Source organism: Sapajus apella, unplaced genomic scaffold (assembly GCF_009761245.1).
Source record: "Sapajus apella isolate SASKATOON/1434 unplaced genomic scaffold, GSC_monkey_1.0 scaffold231, whole genome shotgun sequence".
In the NCBI taxonomy this organism is placed as follows: Eukaryota; Metazoa; Chordata; class Mammalia; order Primates; family Cebidae; genus Sapajus; species Sapajus apella.
This window is the reverse complement of record NW_022437171.1, coordinates 65,818-85,292: the sequence shown is the minus strand read 5'-3', so window position 1 is coordinate 85,292 and position 19,475 is coordinate 65,818. Positions and strand designations below refer to the sequence as shown.

Here is a 19,475-nt window from a genome sequence, read left to right as displayed (position 1 = left end):
CTCCGGCCGGGTACCCCACTGAAGTCAACTTTGGTCACCTATCTCAGAGGGCTCAGCTCTCTGAGTGGAGACTGTGTCCTGCTCTGGGTTGGCCGTCTAGAGCAGCTGGCAGGACACAGGCAGCATTGGAATGTGGGATCCCTGCCTCTGGGCCACACTGCTTCCCTGGAGCCAGCTGGGCACCCTCCCAGCCATGGCCCTGTGGCTGGAAAGCCTCTGCTCCGTTTGGGCACCATGCCATGTGGGCTGCTGGGGTTGAGGCCAAGAGGGTAGATGCCCAGCTGGGCTCAGCAAGGACAGGGCAGTGCCTGCATATGGGTGAGGGGTGGGCAGTGCAGGGTCTCAGGACACAGTCTTGCTTAGGCAGTGCCCACCCCCAGAACCATTAGGATGCGACACCGCTGTCCCCTGAACCCGCGAGCCCTCAGCTCTTGCTATTCCTCCTCCCCCAGCCTGGACCAGCATGATTTGGAGAGACCAGGGCTGTTCCAGTGACCAGGCCTTTCTGGGGGCCTCTCCTCACTCTTCCCTGGGAACCCCTCTAGGCATCAAAGACTCTACCTGTGGGTGCCTCACAAGCAGGGACTTCCCCCGCCCACCTACTGCCAGCCATCCCCTGCCTGCCCTGCCCCCAGGAGGGTCCCAGTGGCTGCTGGGAAGGGAGCTGCTGGGACCCCTCCAGCCTCCTGCCTCCTACCACCCGCTCCTCCCCGCCCCCTCGGGGCTCACAGCAGTGCCAGCTCCCAGGGCAGGCGCCACAAAAGGGAACCGCGGCTGCTGGAACCTCCGTTGCCATGGGGATGGGGACCACAGGACCCACATCTGGTAGCGATTGAGGAGGAAAAATTATGAGTCGTGGAAAACGCAAATATTTTTTGTAGCACAAAGCACAAAGAAGTGGGAGGAATGTGGGGACCCTGGCCAGCTTGATTTCAAGCAGACGCGGCCCGTGGCACACAGAGGCCTGCAGACACTCACCCTGCGCTGCACGCACGCTCCTGTAGACACAGAAACACCAACACAGACACACAGCCCGAAACGCAGACATGCACACACAAGCCGGCAGAACCCCAGAAACACAGAGACGGCACACACACTGCAACACACACCCACACAGTGCTGGGCCCAAAGGGACACAGCCGCTTGCCTGCCAACACACACACGACATTCCACTAGACAGAAATACTCACTCTGCAACACACACACGACCGCTCACAGAGACACAGAGACGGACACACTGCAACACACACACAGCCAGCCCACACTACTATGGAGGACACTAACCCTGCAACACGCACACAAAAATGGAAAACCAGACTCACTCTGCAACCTACAGCATGTACCACCAGACACAGAAACGCCGACACAGAGACTCCTAGCAGCACACACACTATAGTCTGCAAAGAAACCACAAGACAGACACAACCCTGCAACACACACTTCACCAAGGTCAGAAACAGATGTATATCATAGAAAACATACGTGTGTCCGGGCACGGTGGCTCATGCCTGTAATCCCAGCACTTTGGGAGGCTGAGGTGGGCGACTCGAGGTCACCGGTTCAAGACCAGACTAGCGGCCGGGCGCGGTGCCTCAAGCCTGTAATCCCAGCACTTTGGGAGGCCAAGGTGGGCAGATCACGAGGCCAAGAGATCGAGACCATCCTGGCCAAAATGGTGAAACCCCATCTCTACCAAAAATACAAAGATTAGCTAGGCATGGTGGCACGCACCTGTAGTCCCAGCTATTCGGGAGGCTGAGACAGGAGAATTGCTTGAACCCAGGAGGCGGAGGTTGCAGTGAGCCAAGATCGGGCTACTGCACTCCAGCCTGGCGCTGAAGATACAGTGAGACTCTGTTTAAAAAAAAAAAAAAAAAAAAAAAACCAGCCTAGCCAACATGGTGAAACCTGGTCTCTACTAAAAATACAAAAAATTAGCCAGGCATGGCAGCAAGAACCTGTAATCTCAGCCACTTAGGAGGCTGAGGCAGGAGAATCTCTGGTACCCAGGAGGCAGAGATTGCAGTGAGCCGAGATCACACCACTACACTCCAGCATAGGAGATAGAGCAAGATTTTGTCTTAAACACAAAAAACACCCATGCACACCACCTGACACACTCAGACACTGAGACAAACACATTCACTGCACCACATGCAAACACACAATCTGTGACACACCGACAAAAGAGACACTTATCCTGCAGACACACATCTTTCACCAGAGACACGGAAACATGAAACACGTTAAACATGCTCAGCAAACACAGCACCTGCAGCACACAGCTCAGCACCACACAGAAATGCAGACACAGACCTGTGCCCTGCACCTGCCACACTCACAGAACACACCTCATCCTTCAGACACACACACACACCCTCTGACACACAGAAACACCGAGAGGCCCTCACTCTGCAACCACAGACACCTTCCACCAGACACACAGAAACAGCAACTTACATAACCTGCTGCATGCACATGTGCCACCAGAGCTGACTGGATACTGAGACACATGCCCGTCACCCGACACACAGAAGTGCGCCCATTCTACAGGCAGATGGCATGCACAGCACCCATGCCCTGCTAAGCACGGAGGCGGGCACCCACCCTAAAATGCAGGCACCATGCTAGAAATAGAACATGAGGCCCAGCGTGGTGGACCACACCTGTCATCCCCACACTCTGAGAAGCCAAGGCAGGAGGCACACTTGAGCATAGGAGTTCGGCTCATATTTATGGTTTTCCACCCTGCAAATACACACACAGACACGCCACCAGGCACACAGAAACACCAAGACAGGCACACACAGTGGGAACACGTCCACTCCTCCACACACCAGAATGCCAAGGCTGCTGGCAGTACTGAAATCATCTCAGCCCTGGGCTCCAGGGAAACGGTGCTCACTGAGAAATTGCCCCTTCCTTTGTGTTCTGAGAGATGGTGAGCCCGGAAGGAGCACTTTGCCCTCATTCATTCCAAGACCTCACCTTCAGCCTTCCTCCGGGGTCTCTTATTTACCAGGCCCCTCCTTCCTCATTGGTGAATTTTCTGCCCATTGCAGTAGCCTGAATAAAGTCATCTCCTTACGTGTCTGGTGCATCGCCCCCGCAGTCTTTGCACCCTGACATGGCACGGGTTGAACTTACCTTTCCATCCCCGATGCCCGATGACTGCAATCAGGTGGTGACCTCTCTCCGAGACCCGAAAGCTGCCCCTGACTGGAAGGGGCCTTCAGTGAGTTCGACCTTGGTTGTGTGTTCCCGGCTTTTGTCCATTGGTAGCATAGTGACAATTTTATTTTGATTCTTTCTATTTCATGGTCTGACCATTTGGTGATCTCTTTAAACAGACTGATGGTTTATAGAGGTCTTGTATCTGTTGGGTGAGAGATGACAGTGTGTGGTTTGAGTCTTTTCTGGGCTGGGCGCGGTGGCTCACGCCTGTAATCCCAGCACTTTGGGAGGCCGAGGCGGGCGGATCACCTGAAGTCAGGAGTTCAAGACTAGCCTGGCCAACATGATGAAACCCCATCCCAAAAAAAAAAAAAAAAAGAGAGAGAGTATTTTCTGTTTGTTTATTTGTTTATTTGAGTTTAGTTAAAAATTAGGGCCGAGATTGGTGGCTCACACCTATAATCCCCGTGCTTTGGGAGGCTGAGGTGAAAAGATCACTTGAGGCTTAGAATTCAAAACCAGGCTGGACAACATAGCAATCCCCCATCTCTTAAAAAAATAAAAAATTTAGCCGGGCATGGTGGTGGTGTGCACCTGTACCAGCTACTCAGAGGACGAGGTGGGAGGATCCCTTGAGCCAGGAGTTTGAGGTGCACCACTGTACTCCAGCCTGGGTGACAGAATGAGACCCTGTCTCCAAAACAATCCAAGAATTTGTACCCAGTGGGAAGATGGTTTGGAGACGTGGTCAGCCACGTACATGGGCGGAGTTGTGTTTTCATGAAGGCTTCATTTAGGTGGGTTGGATTGGCTGTCATATGCACAGGTAAGCAACACACCCAACAGTTAGTATGCTTGAAAACTGGCCTGTTCCTTGGGTGGGGCTTACATGCAGATGACTGGTAAAGCCTCCTGAGAGGGCCATGGGATCAGGGCTAGGGTTAGGAGGGAAGGGGTTAGGGCTAGTCAGGAGGGCAGAGGTTAGGGCTGGGGTTAGGAGGGCCGCCTGCAAGAGTTGAAAACAAGTTAGTGAATCTGTGGAGATTGGGCTGCCAGGGAGGAAGAGGAGGAGTGGGAAGGGCGGGAGGAAGCCCTTTAACAGGGGTACAGCAGGTCGACCACGCTGGAGCGCAGTGGCTATTCCGAGGCGCGATGCACATACTGATGCGCTCCATTTCCCTCGGGGGTAGGCTCGCCCCTCCATAGGTGGGCTAATGGCAGAGGCCACGATACTGATGCTGGCTTCTGTGCGGACCTGGATGGGCACAGCGCACTACAGCGCAGAAGTCCGGGTCACGCGATTTTTCCGCCTCAGTCTCCGGAGCAGCTGGGATCGCAGGCAAGCGGGTCGCCGGCCCTTGGAGCTCAGAACCGCCCTTAGGACTGACTGCCTCGGGTGCCTGGTAGCCAGCGGCGAGGGGGACATGGGATCGTGCCGCCATCTGGTGGCTGGATCGGTAGTTGCTTCTTTGTCTTTGTCTTTTTTTTTTTTTTTTTTGAGGCACGGCCTCACTCTGGCCCAAGCTGGACTTCAGTCACTCAACAATGGCTCATTGCAGCTTCCACCTCCCTGGCTCAAAACAATGGCTCGTTGCAGTTTCCAACCTCCCACCTCAAAGTGCTGAGGTTACAGGTGTGAGCCACCGCAACAGGCTGGTAGCACCTTTTTTTTTTTTGAGACAAGAATCTCGCTCTGTCACCCAGGCTGGAGTGCAGTGGCACATTCTCGGCTCACTGTAACCTCTACGTCCTGTGTTCAAGCAATTCCCTGCCTCAGCTCTCTGAGTAGCTGGGATTACAGGCGCCCACCACCACAGCTAGCTAATTTTTTTTGGTATTTTTAGTAGAGATGGGGTTTCACCATGTTAGCCAGGCTGGTCTTGAACTCCTGACCTCAGGTGATCCACCCACCTTGGCCTCCCAAAGTGCTGAGATTATAGGCTGAGCCACCACGCCCAGCTTTTTTTTTTTTTTTTTTTTTTTGAGACAGAGTCTCACTCTATTGCCCAGGTTGGAGTGTAGTGGTACGATCTTTGCTCACTGCAACCTCTACCTCCCAGGTTCAAGCGATTCTCCTGCCTGAGCCTCCTCAGTAGCTGGGATCACAGGCATGTGCCACCATACCCGGCTAATTTTTGTGCTTTTAGTAGAGACAGGGTTTCACCATCTTGGCCAGGCTGGTCTTGAACTCCTGACCTCAAGTGATCTGCCTGCCTCCGGCTCCGAAAGTGCTGGGATTACAGGCGTGAGCCACTGTGCCTGGCCAGTAGCATCTTTGAAGAGCCTAAACAAGTGTGGGTAACAGCCTGGGGGAACTTCAGCCCAGTTCTTTTTGTGCTGCCCAGTGGGGCCTGCTACAGGGATGTGGTGTCCCAGGCCCAGATTATCCTCCGCAAAGTAGGCATAGCAAGGTGAGGAAAGCCAGAAATCAACCATAAATACTGTGCAGTTCCATATATGTGGGGTATCTAGAGAAGTCAAATTGTAGAGACAGGCCAGGCGTGGTGGCTAACACCTGTAATCTCAGCATTTTGGGAGGCCAAGGCTAGTGCATCATCTGAGATCAGGAGTTCGAGACCAGCCTGGCCAACATGGTGAGGCCCCCCTCCCATCTCTACTAAAAATACAAAAAATTAGCTGGGCATGATGGCGCATGCCTGTAATCCCAGCTACTTGGGAGGCTGAGGGAGGAGAATCACTTGGACCCAGGAGATGGAGGTTGTAGTGAACCAAGATTGTGCCACTGTCATGCCACTGCACTCCAGCCTGGGTGACGAGTGAAACTTTGTCTCAAAGAAAACAAACAAACAAGCAAACAAAACCCACAAAAAATTAGCTGGGAGTGATGATACAAGCCTGTAGTCCCAGCTACTTGGGAGGCTGAGGCAGGAGAATTGCTTGAACCTGGGAGGCACAGGTTGCAGTGAGCTGAGATCATGCCACTGCACTTAAGGCTGGTACGTAGAGCAATACTCCATCTCAAAAAAAAAAAAAAGAAAGAAAGAAAAAGAAAAAAACAATTTTAGAAACAGAAGATGGGACCTTGGTTGCCAGGGGCTGGGAGGGATGAGAATCAGTGTTTAATGGGGGCGGAGTTTCAGTTTTGGGTGATGAAAAGATTCTAGAAATAGATGGCAGTGAATGTACTTAATGCCACTGAACTGTACACTTAAAAATGACTAAAATAGTGCTCACTTCGGCAGCACATGTGCTAAAATCGGAACAATACAGACAAGATTCAGACAGCCCCTGACCAAGGATGGCATGCAAATTCACGAAGCATTCCATATTTTGAAATAGATCTATAGACTAATGGAACAGAATGGGGACCTCAGAAATAACACCACACGTCTACAACCATCTGATCTTTGACAAAACTGACAAAAGCAAGCAATGGAAAAATGATTCCCTATTTAAATAAATGGTGCTGGGAAAACTGGCTAGCCACATGCAGAAAACAGAAACTGGACCCCTTCCTTACACCTTATACAAAAAAGTAACTCAAAGTGGATTAAAGACTTAAATGTAAAACCCAAAACAATAAAAATTCTGGAAGAAAGCCTAGGCTATACCATTCAGGACACAGGCATGGGCAAAGACTTCATGACTGAAACACCAAATACGATTACAACAAAAGCCAAAATTGACAAAACAGATCTAATCAAACTAAAGAGCTTCTGCACAGCAAAAGAAACTATCATCAGCATGAACAGGCAACCTACAGAATGGGAGAAAGTTTTTGCTGTCTACCCATCTGACAAAGGTCCAATATCCAGAATCTACGAGGAACTTAAACAAATTTACAAGAAAAAAACAACCCGATCAAAAAGTGGGCAAAGGATATGAACAGACACTTCTCAAAAGAAGACATGTATGTGGCCAACAAACATATGAAAAAAAGCTCATTACAGTTGGTCATTAGAGAAATGCAAATCAAAACCACAGTGAGATAACATCTCACGCCAGTTAGAATGGCGATTATTAAAAAATCAGGAAAGAGATGCTGGCGAGGCTGAGGAGAAATAGGAACACTTTTACACTGTTGGTGAGAGTGTAATTTAGTTCAACCATTGTGGAAGACTGTGTGGCGATTCCTCAAGGATCTAGAACCAAATACCGTTAGACCCAGCAATCCCATTACTAGGTACATACCCAGAGGGTTGTAAATCATTCTACTATAAAGTCACATGCACACGTATGCTTACTGTAGCACTATTTACACTAGCAAAGACTTGGAACCAACCTAAATGCCCATCAGTGATAGACTGGATAAAGAAACTGTGGCACATATACACCATGAGAATTCTAGTGGGTTTTTTCTCTCAACACTGTAAATATTTCACTCCACTCTTTCTGTTTTCATGGGTTTTGTGAAGTCTAATGGAAGTCTTATCCTTGCCTTTTCCTCGTCTGGCTTCTTTCAGGATTTTTTTCTTCATCTTGATTTTTTTTGTAGTTCGAAAGTATACCAGCCGGGCACGGTGGCTCATGCCTGTAATCCCAGTACTTTTGGAGGCCGAGGTGGGCAGATTACCTGAGGTCAGGAGTTTGAGAGCAGCCTGGCCAACATGGCGAAACCCTGTATCTACTTAAAAAAAAAATACAAAAATTAGCCAGGTGTGCTTGTGGGCACGTGTAATTCCAGCTACTTGGGAGGCTGAGGCAGGAGAATCACTTGAATCCGGGTGGCAGAGGTCACAGTGAGCCAAGATTGCGCCACTGCACTCCAGCCTGGGTGACAGAGTGAGACTCGGTCTCAGAAAAAAAAAAAAAAAAAAAAAAAAGAAAGAAAGAAAATATACCCAAGTGTAGGTTTTTTGGCCTTTATCCTTTTTTTTTTGAGACGGAGTTTCGCTCTTGTTACCCAGGCTGGAGTGCAATGGCGCGATCGGCTCACCGCAACCTCTGCCTCCTGGGTTCAGGCAATTCTCCTGCCTCAGCCTCCTGAGTAGCTGGGATTACAGGCACGCGCCACCATGCCCAGCTGATTTTTTGTAATTTTAGTAGAGGTGGGGTTTCACCATGTTGACCAGGATGGTCTCAATCTCTTGACCTCGTGATCCACCCGCCTCGGCCTCCCAAAGTGCTGGGATTACAGGCGTGAGCCACCGCGCCCGGCCTCTGGCCTTTATTCTTTTTTGGAGTTCTCTGTGCTTCCTGGATGGCAGCCTGTATCCCTGGGCTGTGATCTTCACAAACATTTCTCAGTTTTTTTTTCCACCTTAGGTGGGGCAGGACAGTTAGAGGGGGCTGGAGTTGGGCATTTCCCTTTTCCAAGGTTGCTAGGCTCTGATGAAATCCGAGTAGGTCAAAATTTAATAAAAGAGTTTATACTGAGGGGGGGCCATGTCAAGAGCAGAATGCTCTGGGCATGTTTCATTTCTTTTTCTTTTTTTCGTTTGCCATGCCCTTAGATAGCATGGGTATATTTCAAAATGGCTACTATTCTCCTTCTGCTGGAAGCACAAAGTGATTTTCTCCAATCTTCATTGTGAAAACCTGGTAGAGCGCATGGAGGTAAGATCACAAAACTGTGGGCTCCCCTAACAGGCCTGCGCCACCACACCCGGCTATTTTTTGTATTTTTAGTAGAGGTGGGGTTTTGCCATGTTGGCCAGACTAGTCTCGAACTCCTGACCTCAAGTGATCTGCCTGTCTTGGCCTCCCAAAGTGCTGGGATTACAGGCGTGAGCCACCACACCCGGCCTCCTTGGGGTTTTTAATCTTAGATCTGGCCAGAGGTGTAATTCCAGTGTAGGTGTTGGTCCCAGCACTGGTGGCTGTGGAGGTTCCTGCTCATGGGTCCGTACTCCGGGAATTTGTGGTTCTCTCTGTATCCTCTTCTCTGCATCTCCAACTTGGGATGTGACACTTTGCTCTGTGGCCTCAATTCTCTGAGAGATCCAGGAGGACTTGTTGACTTTCAGCTTGCTCAGGTTTTTATTTGTTGTTAGGATGCAGTGATGACTTTGAAGCTCCTTCAATGCCAGTGCAGGGCCATTTTTCACATGCACCGTGCCACCGAACACCAGGGGTGTTCTTCCCCAACCCTGAGGATCAAGATGTTTGTTCTGACAGAGGCATGGGAGGCAGCAGCTATAGAAGCATTTAAGCCTCGTGGAGTCTCAGTGAGCCATCTGCTCTTAGGAATACAGACCTAGGTATGTCACATGGCTTTCCTTTTAAAACACGAATCCCAGCTGTTCAGGATGGTCTCCTGTTATGTCCTGACCAATATGCTTACTGGAAACATTACTTCTTGCTTCCCCTGCAAAATACTAAGTCTAGGGCTAAAATGCTAAGTCTAGGGCAAAATACTAAGTCAAGGGCTCTGAGAGCCCTCGAGAGGTTTTTGGTTTACATCCCTAAGCTCCCACTGCATGCCTGTACGACCCACCCTCCATCAAAACTCTGGACGCTAAGGCTTGGGTGAGCCTCTCTAGTTAGCAGCACTTTGCTTGTGTTGCCACACATTGTTGCTGGAAGAATTAATGGTGTCCCCATGCAGCTCCATGAGGAAGGGACACTTGGAAGCTTACGCCTGGTTTCCTCTGGACTTTGACCCATGGGCCATTTCCCTCTGCTGATTTTAATCTGTATCTTTCGCTGTAACAAACCATAACTGTTCTGAGTCCTATGAGTCCTTCTAGCGAATTGTCAAGCTTGAAGGTGGTCTTGGGGACACTGACACAACATCGTAACTTGATGGGGATAAATGTGAGCCGAAGCAGCAGTTCTCATGGATCCTCTGAAATGCTGTGGCAGAGCAACATGTAAAAGGGTGCCCCTGCTTCCAGCTGTGGTGTGGGACTAACAAAGCCAGAAAGCTAGGAATCACCATGAGGTTGTGCCCTCAGACTATTAGAAACAGACAGTATCCCCGAGGAGGTCCCAGAACCACCCCAAAAGCAATTCTTTTAAAAAATTAATTAATTCTTTTTTTTTTTTTTTTTTTTGAGATGGAGTTTCACTCTTGTTACCCAGGCTGGAGTGCAATGGCGCGATCTCGGCTCACCGCAACCTCCGCCCCCTGGGTTCAAGCAATTCTCCTGCCTCAGCCTCCTGAGTAGCTGGGATTACAGGCACGCGCCACCATGCCCAGCTAATTTTTTGTATTTTTAGTAGAGATGGGGTTTCACCATGTTGACCAGGATGGTTTCGATCTCTTGACCTCGTGATCCACCCGCCTCGGCCTCCCAAAGTGCTGGGATTACAGGCTTGAGCCACCGCGCCCGGCTAATTAATTCATTTTTAAAGACAGGGTCTTGCTCTGTTATCTAGGCTGGAGTGCAGTGGTGTGATCAAAGCTCACTGTAGCCTTGAACTCCTGGGCTTAGAGTTAAGAAACTACAATAGGGCCGGGTGCGGTGGCTCACGCCTGTAATCCCAGCACTTTGGGAGGCCGAGGCGGGTGGATCGCGAGGTCAAGAGATCGAGACCATCCTGGTCAACATGGTGAAACCCCGTCTCTACTAAAACTACAAAAAATTAGCTGGGCATGGTGGCGCGTGCCTGTAATCCCAGCTACTCAGGAGGCTGAGGCAGGAGAATTGCCTGAACCCAGGAGGCGGAGGTTGCGGTGAGCCAAGATCGCACCATTGCACTCCAGCCTGGGTAACAAGAGCGAAACTCCGTCTCAAAAAAAAAAAAAAAAAAAAAAAAAAAAAAACTACAATAGGCTGAGCGCGGTGGCTCATGCCTGTAATCCCGACACTTTGGGAGGCCAAGGCGGGCGGATCATGAGGTCAAGAGATGGAGACCCTCCTGGCCAACATGGTGAAACTCTGTCTCTACTAAAAATACATCAAATTAGGCGGGTGTGGTGGTGCATGCCTGTAGTCTCAGCTACTCGGGAGGCTGAGGTAGGAGAGCTGCTTGAAACCGGAAAATGGAACTTGCAGTGAGCCGGGATCGTGCCACTGCACTCCAGCCTGGCGATAGAACGGGACTTGGTCTCAAAAAAAAAAAAAAAAAAAAAAAAAAGAAGCTACAACAATATAATAGGTCTAAAGGAACAGGCAGAAATACAATTCAAGAGTGATTTAAAAGTTAAATGTAAAATATAGAATCAAAAAAGGAGTTAAGGAAGAGGTTCTCTAAGTGCCAATGAAAAGTATAATGAAACAAAATCTAATAGACCTCATTACACAGAATTAGAGAACCTCTGTGCATTGGCCGGGTGCAGTGGCTCATGTCTGTAATCCCAGCACTTTGGGAGGCCAAGGTGGGTGGATCACCTGAGGTCAGAAGTTTGAGACCAGCCTGGCCAACATGGTGAAACCCCATCTCTACTAAAAATACAAAAATTAGCCAGGCATGGTGGCACGTGCCTGTAATCCCAGCTACTGAGGAGGCTGAGGCAGGAGAATCACTTGAACCTGGAGGCGGAGGCACAGTGAGCCAAGATTGCACCATTGCTTTCCAGCCTTGGCAATAGAGCGAGACTCTGTCTCAAAAAAAAAAAAAAAAAAAAAAAAAAGAAAAATCTCTGCGCATTAAAAATGCTGTAACAAAGACAGAAAATGTACATATCAAAGGGATATATATATGTGTCTGTATGTGTGTATGTTTATGCATCTGTGTGTGTTATGTGTTTAAGCATCTGCATGTTTGTATGTGTGTGTTGTGTATGAAATAAACCAAAGAGAACAGTGGACGAAAGACAGAAACAGACCACACACATGAAAAGAAACAAAAATGGCCAACAAGCAGGGACAAAGAACATTCTTAAAGCCTCAAAATGGGCCGGGCGTGGTGGCTCACACCTGTAATCCAAGCACTTTGGAGGCCAAGGTGGGCGGATCACCTGAGGTCGGGAGTTCAAGACCAGCCTGACCAACATGCTGAAACTCCGTCTTTAAAAAAAAAAAAAGCCTCAAAATGGCAAATACAAAAACGAAAGCAGGAATGACCCCATGCTGGCCAGGAAGTGGTGACAGAGGCATGTCAGAGTTGATGAGAACAGCTCCCAGGAGGTCCACCAGATCAGATTCCACCCAGAAGCCGCGACAAGCTTTGGTGTTCATAACCTTCACCTGGTAACTGCACTTCTCCGAATTTACTCAGAGGAAATGATACAGATGGGCACAGAGGCTTATGTTAAATAATTATTTATAGGCACAAACAATCTCGATGTTCAATAGTAAGGGAACAGATAAATGAAGATGCAGCTGTAAGATAGAAAACGATGTGGCCAATTGTGTCTGGAAATATTTTATAACATGGAAAAAGCTTATCATAAAATGTTAACTGGAAAAGGATAAAAATAATATGTAGAGTATGAATCTATTTTTTTTTTCTGAGATGGAGTTTCGCTCGTTGCCCAGGCTGGAGTACAATGGTGCAATGTAGGTTCACTGCAACCTCTGCCTCCCGGGTTCAAGCAATTCTCCTGCCTCAGCCATCTGAGTAGCTGGGATTACAGGCGCGTGCCACCACGCCCAGCTAATTTTTGTATTTTTAGGAGAGATGGGGTTTCACCATGTTGGCCAGGCTGGTCTCGAACTCCTGACCTCAGGTGATCTGCCCGTCTCAGCCTCCCAAAGTGCTGGGATTTACAGGTGTGAGTCACAGCGTCTGGCCTAATTTTCTTTTAAAAGAAGAAAGATATGTATACATGAATAGAGAAAAACTGGAAGAAAATGTGTCTAAATGTTAATAGTACTTATCTCCAGGTAATGATCCATGAACTGATTCTGAAGGTCTTTGTTTGAAACAGGGTCTTGCTCTGTCTCCCAGGCTGGAGTGCAGTGGTGTGATTACAGCTCAATATAGCCTTGACCTCCTGGGCTCAGGCGAGCCTCCCACCTCAGCCTCCAGAGTAGCTGTGACTATGGGCAAACACTATCATGCCCAGCTAATTTTTTTTTGTAGAGATGGGGTCTCCCTGTGTAGTCTTGAATTTCTGGGCTCAAGTGATCTTGTCTTGGCCTCTGAAAGTACAGGTATGAGCCACTGAGCTGGAACCTGAGGGTCACTTTTATTCTTATGATTTTGAGATTTTAAAAAATTTTCTCCGACATACATGTACTATTCATAATCAGGGTAAGAGTTTATACATACATAAAAGAAAAACATCAAGACTCCAATATAAAGAGAGACAAAGCACATATTCAAATAGTTTTCAAAAAGAAAGATCAACAGGCTGGGTGCAGTGGCTCATGCCTATAATCCCAACACTCTGAGAGGCTGAGGTGGGAGGATCACTTGAGGCCAGGAGTTCGTACCAGCCTGGGCAACACAGCGAAACCACCCCCTCCCCCGCCCAAAACAAATTTAGCTGGGCATGGTGGTGCCACATCTGTAGTCCTAAAGTCCCACCCACTCGGGAGGCTGAAGTGGGAGAATCACCTGAGCCAGGGAGTTTGAGTTTTCAGTGAGCTGTGATCACACCACTGCACCATGGAAATAACTTCAACGTCCACCAAGAGTATGTCATAGCCCAGACAGAACACTGTGCCTCTGTTTAGAAGTGTAACAAGGACAGTTTAGATGCTTGAAAAAAACTGCTATGAAGCTAAAGGCAGAAACAAGATAAAAAACTATAGATATGCTATGTTTAAAATAATGCAAAATTCTATATGAACAATGCAGAGAATAATGTTATCAAAGTGCAAAATGCAGCTTTATTAAGAATTATTGGCATTTTATTTTTTGTAAGTCCACATTTTCTGAAGTGTGGTTATTTTGCCTGCATAATTAAAAAAGCATATTGAAAGCATCTTATAAATGATAGCACTCTGTACAACTGTAAAGTGTTATCACCAAGAGGGCAGCTTATTCTTGCTTAGGACTAATTAGAAATAAGTCATTCAAGATTAACTCTGTCTTCCTGCCTCTGAAGACTGTCAGGACAGGGAGAGCCACCTTTTCCAGGGTGTGCACCACAGTTCCATGTGGGACCACCATGGAGCCCCCTCTCTCTGGGCTCCAGCTCCTCTTCTCCAGTGGGTGCTGGGGCTTCTTCTGTGACCTCGGCTGATGACTGGTGCTACATGGTAAGAAGCCCTACAGGGTAGCGTCACCAGCCCAGGGTGGCCCTGCCCAGCCCTGGCCAGTGAAGGGGAGCTTCCAGACACATCTATCCTGATGTTGTGCCCATCTTCCCTGGATGCCCTGGGCACTGCCTGAGAGCTCCCAATTTCTCACCAGGGGCTAGATGGCAAGAGGCGGTGTTGGCATGTTAGGACCTGGCTACACTGATGCTGGGCCATGCTGTGATGGCTGTGGGAATGCCCCTGACGGCACTGTCACTAACACACAAGCTCTGCAGTACAGCTATTTATATGAGGTAAGTCCAGGAAATTTGCTTTTTCCAAATGCCCACCACCCAAGATTATCCTCCTCTCTAGCAATATAATAATGTTCACTGGGAAGTAATGCTATTCATAATTCTTGTTTATTATTTTTCTGAAAATAATAGTTTATGGAGGAAACTCCTGACTGAAGCCATGTCAGGAGCCCGTCTGAGAATACAACAGTTGACATACCTCCTTTTTATTTCACACAGGGTCTTGCTTTGTCACCCAGGCTGCAGTGCGGTGGTGTGAATCTGGGCCCACTGCAGCCTCGACCTCCTAGGCTCAAGTGATCCTCCCGCTTCAGCCTCCTGAGTAGCTGGGACACAGAGACATGCCACCACATCTGGCTAATTTTTGCATTTTTTGTAGAGACCAGGTCTCGCCATGCTGTCCAGGCTGATGTTGGACTCTTGGGCTCAAGCGATCCCCTTGCCTCCCAAAGTGTTGAGATTACAGGTGTGAGCCATGGCACTGAACGATATCCCCTCCTTTCAGGGGCAAGAAAGACCTTTCCCCTTGTCAACAACTTCCAGGCCCGTCCAGGAAAACAGGTGGCAGGACTAGCTCAAATGGCTCTCCACGCTCCTCCTGGAGTGTGGTCCATCAGGGGAGGTGACTGACTTTAAATGAGGTGCCTGGCATGCAGACCTGATTGGGGTGATAAGGCAAGGCTCCCACACCTGGAGGAAGGTGGTCGGGAGGATCGGGGTGCTTTCCTAGTTGGGTAGCTTAGAAAGTAGTGACTGACACCAGAACACATCATGTTAGTTTCGAGGTTTGCTCCCCAGGGGGAAACTCCTGCCAGCTCGGGGGGGAACCACACACAACAGCTTTGCCACATCCAGGGCGTTGATGGGGTCCACGTCCCTCAGCCCAGCATCCCCTGCACCCAGCAGGCTGCCAGGCACGTAGTATGTGCTGAGCAAGTGTTTGTTGAACTGGATGGCCAAGGGCTTCCCCTCGCTGTGCAGCCTCTGGTGCTCAGTGAGGTGCGAGCTCCAGTTGAACATCTCCCCACATTCCTCACACTTAAACGACTTCTCCCCGGAGTGGACTTTCTGGTGTTTAATGAGACAGTGGTTCTGGCTGAAGGCTCTGCCGCACTGGCCGCACTTGTAGGGCTTCTCGCCGGTGTGGATGCGCTGGTGCACGATGAGGGACGAGTGGCAGCTGAAGGCCTTCCAACACTGGCTGCAATCGAAAGGCTTCTCGCCCGTGTGGATGCGCCGGTGCACGATGAGGTAGGCGTGGGAGCTGAAGGCTTTGCCGCACTCGCTGCACTTGAAGGGCTTCTCGCCGCTGTGGATGCGCCGGTGCACCAGCAGGTACGCGTGGCAGCTGAAGGCCTTCCCGCAGTCGGCGCACTTGAAGGGCTTCTCGCCCGTGTGCGTCCTCTGGTGGAGGGTGAGGCGCGAGCGGCTGTTGAAGGCCTTCTCGCAGTCGCTGCACTTGAACGGCTTGTCCCCGCTGTGGATCTTCTCGTGCACGGTGAGGGACGAGTGGCAGGTGAAGGCCTTGCCGCAGGAGCCGCACTGGTAGGGCTTCTCGCCCGTGTGGATGCGGTGGTGGCGCGTGAGGTGCGTGCGCTGGTTGAAGGCCTTGCCGCACTCGCCGCAGCGGTAGGGCTTCTCGCCGGTGTGCACCCGCAGGTGCATGCTGAGCAGCGAGCTGCAGCTGAAGGCCTTCTCGCAGGCGCTGCACTTGTAGGGCCGCTCGCCTGTGTGGATGCGCTGGTGCACGTTGAGGGACGAGTGGCAGCTGAAGGCCTTCCCGCACTCGCCGCAGAAGAAGGGCTTCTCGCCCGTGTGGATGCGCCGGTGCTCCAGGAGGTTGGTGCTCCAGGTGAAGGCCTTGCCGCAGTCTTCGCACTTGTAGGCCTTCTCCCGGCTGTGCCAGCGCCGGTGCAGCGTGAGGGAGGAGCTCTGGCGGAAAGCCTTCCCGCACTCGCCGCACAGGAACTCACCCTCCCCGGCGCCTGCCCCGCGCTGCCGGCGCGCTGCGGGGAGCTTTTCGGGCTCACTTGGCCTGGAGGCATTTTCCCCAGCACACAGTCTCGCGGGGGCCTTGGTTCCGCGCTCAGTGGCCTGGACGTCCTTGTGTGTGTCCAGAGAGCGTTCCCCCTCGGGAACGCGCTGCTGGGCGAAGAGGACACATCTGAGTGGGAATTCCTCTATAGGGACATCCCAGACGCTGGCAGGCGCGGGCGCCCAGGGCGCAGCCTGACTCCTCTGCAAAGCACAGGCCTGGCGCCCCCATGCCTGCGCCCCGCCCAGGGGCCACTCCAAGGTGGGCTCCTGGGCCAGTTCTTCTTTGCACATGCCCTGCTGTTGAGAGGGCACCTCCTTCATCTCCCATTCTGTAAGATATTGAAAATGATTTTCTGTGAGCAAACGGAAACCTGGCCTGGAATTCAGATTTGAGAACTGACCTGGAGATGCAGATAAGCCTAGAAAAGAGAGGAGAGGCCACCAGGGCCAAGGCTGGAGGCTCAGGCAGAGAGAAGGGACAGCCCAGGATGAGATGTGGAAGCATGATTGGGAAGAAGGGAGAGGAAGAAAACGGAAGGAGCCACAGACAGCAAAGACCAGGAGAGGTGGAGAAGCCACGGAAATCCCTGAAAGAGCAGCTAGAAGCCCCAAGGGAGCTGAGACGGGGAAGCTCAGGGAGCCGGTGATCAGGATTCCACTCACTGAGCCGGGCTGACTGACTGCTGTGTGTCAATACCATGGCAGGCAGGTGCTCGCAACACACAGAGCAAATACAAGTTTTTAAAAATGGATTAAAAAATTGTCTGTGGTGCCAAAAGGAAAAAATGACACCCTACACCCCAGCGCTGCCCTTTAGAACCCTGGGAATTGCAAGTGCTTTCTCTGTCTCCAGATGCTGCAAATCTTTTCAGAAGCAAAATGAGCCTAGTCCAAGAGTCCAGTCCTAGGTGTAATTTCCCGCTTGTCAAAAAGATACAAGAGGCTGGGCGCAGTGGCTCATACCTGTAATCCCAGCACTTTGGGAGGTCAAGGTGGGCAGATCACTTGAACCCTGATCAAGATCAGACTCTACAAAAAATATAAAATTAGCCAGGAATGATGGCACATGCCTATAGTCCCAGCTACTGAGGAGGCTGAGGTGGGAGGATCACCCAAGCCTGGGGAGGTTGAGGCTGTGAGCTATGATCATGCCACTGCACCCCAGCCTGGGAAAGAGAGGGAGACCCAGTCTCAAAAAAAAAAAAAAAAAAAAAGAAGCAAAAAGCTGTATTCTTCCTTTAGGTGAAGACAGTTGCCCTGTGTGCTGGGTTGGATCTGTCTCCTCCGTCAAAGGGGGAGGTTTCTTTCTCTGCTGCACACCACATCTGATTAAACCTGTATTAAATAAGAAGGCTTTTTTTTTCTTTTCTATCTCTATAGCAAGGTTTTCTGGGCAGGCAGGAGATTTTTTATTTCTAATTCTGTCCTCCCCAGACTTAAAAGGAAGTAGTCTAGTGCAGTGGGCAGAGCTGGATGGCGGTGCTGCCTGTGACCCCAACCCGTCTGGAGGGGCAGGGCAAGCAGAACTGGCCGTGACACACTGGAAGGTAGCCGGAGGGAGCGGGAACAGCACATGCAGAAGTGCAGAGGTTGCTGGGCGCGGTGGCTCACGCCTGTAATCCCAGCACTTTGGGAGGCCGAGGCGGGTGGATCACGAGGTCAAGAGATCGAGACCATCCTGGTCAACATGGTGAAACCCCGTCTCTACTAAAAATACAAAAAATTAGCTGGGCATGGTGACGTGTGCCTGTAATCCCAGCTACTCAGGAGGCTGAGGCAGGAGAATTGCCTGAACCCAGGAGGCGGAGGTTGCGGTGAGCCGAGATCGCGCCATTGCACTCCAGCCTGGGTAACAAGAGTGAAACTCTGTCTCAAAAAAAAAAAAAAGAAGTGCAGAGGTGAGACAGTAAGATGAAGACAAGACATGCAGAGGCAGGAAGGCTGAGAGGTGACCCTGGAAGGGTGATGGGTTCAAGATGATCAGATGCCTGACTCAGACGGCAGCTGGGGAAGAAAGGCCTTTTGCACAGAGGATGATGTGATCATAATGGTATCTTGGAGTTGGGGTGGAGCAGGTGTTGGGGACAGGGTCTTGCTGTCTTGTCCAGGCTGCAGTACAGGGGTGCAGTCACAGCTCACTGCAGCCTCCAACTCCTGGGCTCAGGCGATCCTCCCACCTTGGCCTCCCAAAGTGCTGGGATTAGATGTGTGAGCCCCTGGGCCTGGCATAACGGTTTATCTTGAAGGTGGCTTTGGTGGTGTGTAAGGAGGAGTTAGGGAGGCGGGTTAGGGAGGCCACCTGAATAATTCAGGTGAAAAATGGCAACTTCAAACTGGTACCAAGGCTGTGAAAATGAACAGAAAGCAGCAGATCTAAGAGCTATTTAGGAGCTAAAACTGATGGTCTTACCTGTTGACTGAAGGTGGCAGGGGAGGAAATGGTGGGGGAGGGTGATGCCTCAGCAAACACCCAAGCCTGAGTGGACGGTGGAAGCTTTTACAAAGACAGGGACCAGAGGAGGAAAGGCAAGTTCCAAGTCTGGTTTTGGATGTGTGGGCAGAGGCCCTCGAGATGGTGGGTGACAGAGGGCTGCAGCTCAGCCGGTATTGCTGCAGTGTAGACCACACCCACACCAAGTGGGAGGTGAGAGTCTAAGGAAGGTCCACAGAGCAGAGAGAAGAGGCCCAGGCCCGAAAAAAAGTCATTTTGGCAGCAATCAGGGCCGACAACACACCAGGGCACATTCATCTAAGAGATAGTGTGCAATCAGTAAACATCACACTGGGACGCCCACCACGCCACGGAAGTGCAGAAGCCAGAGTCCGGAGTGCACGCTGGGCTTCCAAGATACATAAGGCTTGCTTTCCTTTCATTTCTTTCTCTCTCTCTCTTTCTTTCTCTTTCTCTTCTTTCTCTCTTTCTCTTCTTTCCCCCTCTCTCTTTTTTCCCTCTCTTCTTTCTTTCCCTCTTTCT

General features: G+C 50.4%; 1 protein-coding gene and 1 non-coding gene across 3 annotated transcripts in view; one reads left to right on the top strand and one right to left on the bottom strand.

Annotated features, from left to right (window-relative positions):
* The first annotated feature begins 6,361 nt into the window (after nt 1-6,361).
* LOC116544820 lies at nt 6,362-6,468 on the top strand. The gene has a single exon (XR_004266050.1). It is a non-coding gene; the product is annotated as a U6 spliceosomal RNA (small nuclear RNA).
* Nucleotides 6,469-13,771: 7,303 nt separating this feature from the next.
* The window catches only part of ZNF74 (zinc finger protein 74), a 15,698-nt gene continuing 9,994 nt past the window's right edge, over nt 13,772-19,475 (bottom strand). For both annotated transcript variants that reach the window (XM_032271404.1, XM_032271403.1), the window contains one exon: nt 13,772-16,830. In XM_032271404.1, coding sequence (XP_032127295.1) covers nt 15,239-16,830 — 1,592 coding nt within the window. In that variant the 3' untranslated portion in view covers nt 13,772-15,238. The remainder of the gene's footprint in view (nt 16,831-19,475) is intronic.